We start from the raw sequence: 3,951 nt of genomic DNA on the forward strand, positions 1-3,951 counted from the left end.
TCACCCCCTCTTATTTTTAAGAGCTACCTCTTATTTAGAGGAAGTCACAATCAACCTCTAAATAAGAGATAGTTAAGAGTTAGCTCTTATTTTTTAAGAGATAACTCTTAAATTTTCTCTCTCTTTAAGAGTGGGCTAAGAGTAAGCCACAATTGATGCTCTTATACCCTTTATGCACTTGTAAAATTTGTACACTCATATTCTTCTTGAGACCGGTGCATGATTAAAATTTATTTTATCAAAACTTATCTCCCTCATTTTAAAAATTAGACATTTCCCAAATGAATACAGAGTACCATAGGAATAGGAAATTTATTCCAACAACTTAAAGAATAAAATGAAAGCAAGAAATTAACTATAATATATAATCATATGACAACTTTTTCTTCACATAATTATCAAGAACGTTAACCAAAAATATTACACCAGCCAGACATCTTGCTCGATCCCTCTCGAGCCGGTCTGCCTTCCCATCAACTTTTAAAATTTTCATATAAAAAGGGCTTTCTTTTAACACTAAGCAAAAAAAAAAAAAAAAAATTAAGGACAAGTTTTACATCGAATTGTGCAAACATTAAACATCAATAAAAATATCTTCAGCTTCTATTCTTGCACTTCTCAACAGCCCTTGGTGCTGCAAATTAACCCAGAACATTTTCGTAAGTTTATTAAAATATATACAATCCGCGTTTATTAACAAAAGTAAGATAGGGGCAAACCTAGTCCAATGGCTTCTGATCCCTTCATGATACGGAGACGTTTGCATGATCCGACGAACATTCTATTGAACAAGAAGATGTGTAATTAGTCATTACATCGAAATTTATTGACAGTAACATCACCCGGCAATGTTATACTAGCTTGATCCCGCTAAATACAAAAAAATATTTATTGAGAAAAGCTTCAGAGAAACTTACTCCCATGGAACATCACCGACAAGCATCCAATCAGCATCCTTATCTTCATAAGTAGGGACGTACTCAGAACCATTCAAAAGATCAATCAATTTGCTTTCGTTCATGAAATCCTTCATTCCTTGTGACCCGCAATTACCTTCATTTTATAATTAATTAGCTTTCTTTCATCACCGTCATAGGAATATAAATTACACGATAAGTCTAAATTCATCACAAGATTAATTAGGGGTAATTAGTAGTATACCTATGGTAAAGGAGCTGAACATTTTGCCCAAGGCATCAGAGAGGTCTTGATAACTCTTGTACAATTTCAAGTCTACCTTACGCAGGTAAGGCGCGCCATCCATGCTGACCTTGACAAATGCTGCACTTGTGATTGTGTTGGTAGAAGACTTTTGATCAGCTTGCTCGTCCGAGCTCTTCTTTTGGACGGCTACTATGTTCTTCCTGAACGCTCGAACTGGTGGCCAACCTACAACTTGTGTCCTGAGGGAACAACAAAAATTTGAATTAGTCAAGTGCTTATTTACTTTATTAGAATTTAGACTAGACAATCTATATTTTCTTTGTTACAATTTGAGTATTAAATGTATTATTGACTAAACAAGGTTTGACATTGACCAAAACTAATTAGGTTTTTCTTTCCTTTTATCATCTCATTTGAATATAGTTGTTCAAATGACAATACTCTCATTCTTCGTCGTCATGATACAAGATTACAAGTACAAATCTAATTTACTATGTTCCCTAAATAAAAGACCAAGTTTAACAAAAACATCATTTGACCGTTGATAGTCAAGGTAAATGTTTACTTTAAATTATCTCAAATTTACAAATCAATTTAGTCATTCGCAGCGGAAATATCATGTTACCCTAATTCCTAAGCCGACCGGTTCTCATAAGGTTTCCTAACACGGTTAGAACTGATATTGTATTGTTATGATCAATGACATACTCCCCTGTTCCCGGAATTCACCAAATCCAACAGATCTATCTAGTTAACTCTTTTTAAGTTTGGATCTCCGGAGTTGAATTTCGAGAAAGTTTCGAGTGAAACTATCACACCTAAGAACTTTATGCGGGACATTATAAGTTAATATTCGAAATTAACTCGAAGATCGATTAACTTTACCCTTCAAACCAAGTTATTAAAAGAACAGTAACTCGGTAAAAAATCAAGTCTAGTAGAATAAAAATTCCGCACGAGGGTGAGGGGACCGAATTTGTAACAGATCTAAAGCATTAAACCCAACTTAAAAAGGAGTAAAAACAGCAAGGACGTGTTTGGTGGGTAAGACTTTAAAGAAAATAAAGAGAAAGAAAAGAAAAAAGCCAAAGATTCCAAATGTTGGGTGTAGTTTAGTGCTTTGTAAAGCCGACAGCAAAGGAGAGGTAAGAGAGACGGAGTTGTCATTTTCCCAATAAAACAAACAAGACGCAAGAAAAAACGACGAAATAACAAAGCTGACACTATTTTTTTCAATCGTCTTTAATTTGCATTTGCATGTGTTCTAATTTTTCACACTCTTGTGTTTAACCATTCTATTATTTGTTCACCCACACGTGCTTCCTACCAATATCACACCATTTTGACCTAACTACTAATCTCCATCACTAATTTTTTTTTTAGCTAATCTTACATACATCCTTTTTGCATGTTTGTATTGCAAAATCATACACTTTCGTTTCGTAACAATCTTCCCACTTTTCGTTTCAATCCGTTTACGGATGGGAAATACGTAAGAATTTAAGAACAACCACTTTAATTTTCCGAGTAATTGGAGAAAGTTCCGATCCACTTATTATTAAGTAGAGTGGGGTCAACTATCTTAATCGGTAAGAATCAAGTCTCGTTTACTTCCTTTAACCTTCCGGGCTATCTCTAAGCCACAAACTAACAAAAATAATACAATAAAATAAATAAGCCAAATAATAAAGTAAATGTTAAATAAAATGTAAAAGAAAACTTACTTAGCAGCAGGGGGTTTAGCGGGATCAGCAGCAGCAGTAGAAGTAGGAGCTGCGGTAACTTTCTCCTTTAACTTATGATCAGCAGCAACATCTTGGTCCGCTTTACTATCTTTTACTACGGAAGCGGTAGAGGTGGCAGAAGCGGTGTTTGTGGTGGTGGTTGTTGTCGTAGTTGCCGTGGTCGAAAGATTAAGCTTCAAATCAACACTAGAGTCACCTTCCGTCTCAGAGAAGCCTCTCTTCCCATTGTTATTCTTCGCCAACTGATCTGCTGCTGCAAGTTGTTCACAAGATACTCCGGGTAGCCCAAGTCCGAGCCCAAGCCCGAGTCGAAGCTCCGTTTCCTCGAAATTAATCATACTGTACTTGTCTCTCTCAGTGCTCAACATTTTAGATCTTAATTTTTGACTTGTAAATCAAGTCAAATTCTTCTAAATTATAATTTCTTGAAATTCAGCCTTTTTTTCTGCTAAAATTTTGGATTCAATTTTCTTTAAGCGTTGTTTGCTGGAGAAATGAGGAGAGAGAAAGAGAGAAAGAGAGAAAAAAGAAGAAGGGTTGGGTGGAAGTGAAGAGAAGTGATAATATAAGGAAATGGTGGGAGAAACATGAAACGATTAAGATGACGACACGTGGAAGGGTGTATTATTTGGACGGTTGTCCTGATAATAATGAGGAATATGACGTAAACAATGATGTCAAACATTAAAAATAAAAGAAATTAAAAAAAGTGCGGAGGAGAAGGAGAGATGTTTGGGGTAGTGGACAATGCATATTGCATTTGGCTAGTTGGCTTTTTGTTTGCCATTAACCTACACTATTTGATGCTTTAAGGAAACCCTCCCATTTTTTATTATTTTAATACTTCCTCCGTTCTTTTTTAAATGACACAATTATTTAGCTACGTTTTTCAATGCACGATTTTAAATATTAATATCTCTAATTGTGTATCGGAAAAAATTATAAAAAGTTGTTATTTAAATAATATTTACTGATACAAATCTAATAAGACCCCACACGACTATGTTTTTTCTTATATATAAATCACAAAAGGAAGTCAAAG

General features: G+C 34.8%; 1 protein-coding gene across 1 annotated transcript; it reads right to left on the reverse strand.

Annotated features, from left to right (window-relative positions):
• Positions 1–338: 338 nt before the first annotated feature.
• LOC110788541 (auxin-responsive protein IAA16) lies at positions 339–3,449 on the reverse strand. Its single transcript, XM_021993179.2, has 5 exons — positions 2,889–3,449; positions 1,162–1,403; positions 918–1,053; positions 720–781; positions 339–634 (listed from the first exon to the last, which is right to left on the reverse strand). The coding sequence occupies exons 1-5, from the start codon at positions 3,275–3,277 to the stop codon at positions 597–599; spliced, it is 867 nt and encodes a 288-aa protein (XP_021848871.2). The 5' UTR covers positions 3,278–3,449; the 3' UTR covers positions 339–596.
• Between the last annotated feature and the right edge of the window lie 502 nt (positions 3,450–3,951).

The sequence above is a fragment of the Spinacia oleracea genome, chromosome 4 (genome assembly GCF_020520425.1).
Source record: "Spinacia oleracea cultivar Varoflay chromosome 4, BTI_SOV_V1, whole genome shotgun sequence".
In the NCBI taxonomy this organism is placed as follows: Eukaryota; Viridiplantae; Streptophyta; class Magnoliopsida; order Caryophyllales; family Amaranthaceae; genus Spinacia; species Spinacia oleracea.

Coding starts and splice junctions, on each gene's coding strand:
- LOC110788541 (XM_021993179.2), bottom strand. CDS start 3,277: ATGTTGAGCACTGAGAGAGACAAGTACAGTATGATTAATTTCGAGGAA. Junction 1,404..2,888: donor GCTAAACCCCCTGCTGCTAA/GTAAGTTTTCTT, acceptor TTGTTCCCTCAG/GACACAAGTTGTAGGTTGGC. Junction 1,054..1,161: donor GTTCAGCTCCTTTACCATAG/GTATACTACTAA, acceptor TATAAAATGAAG/GTAATTGCGGGTCACAAGGA.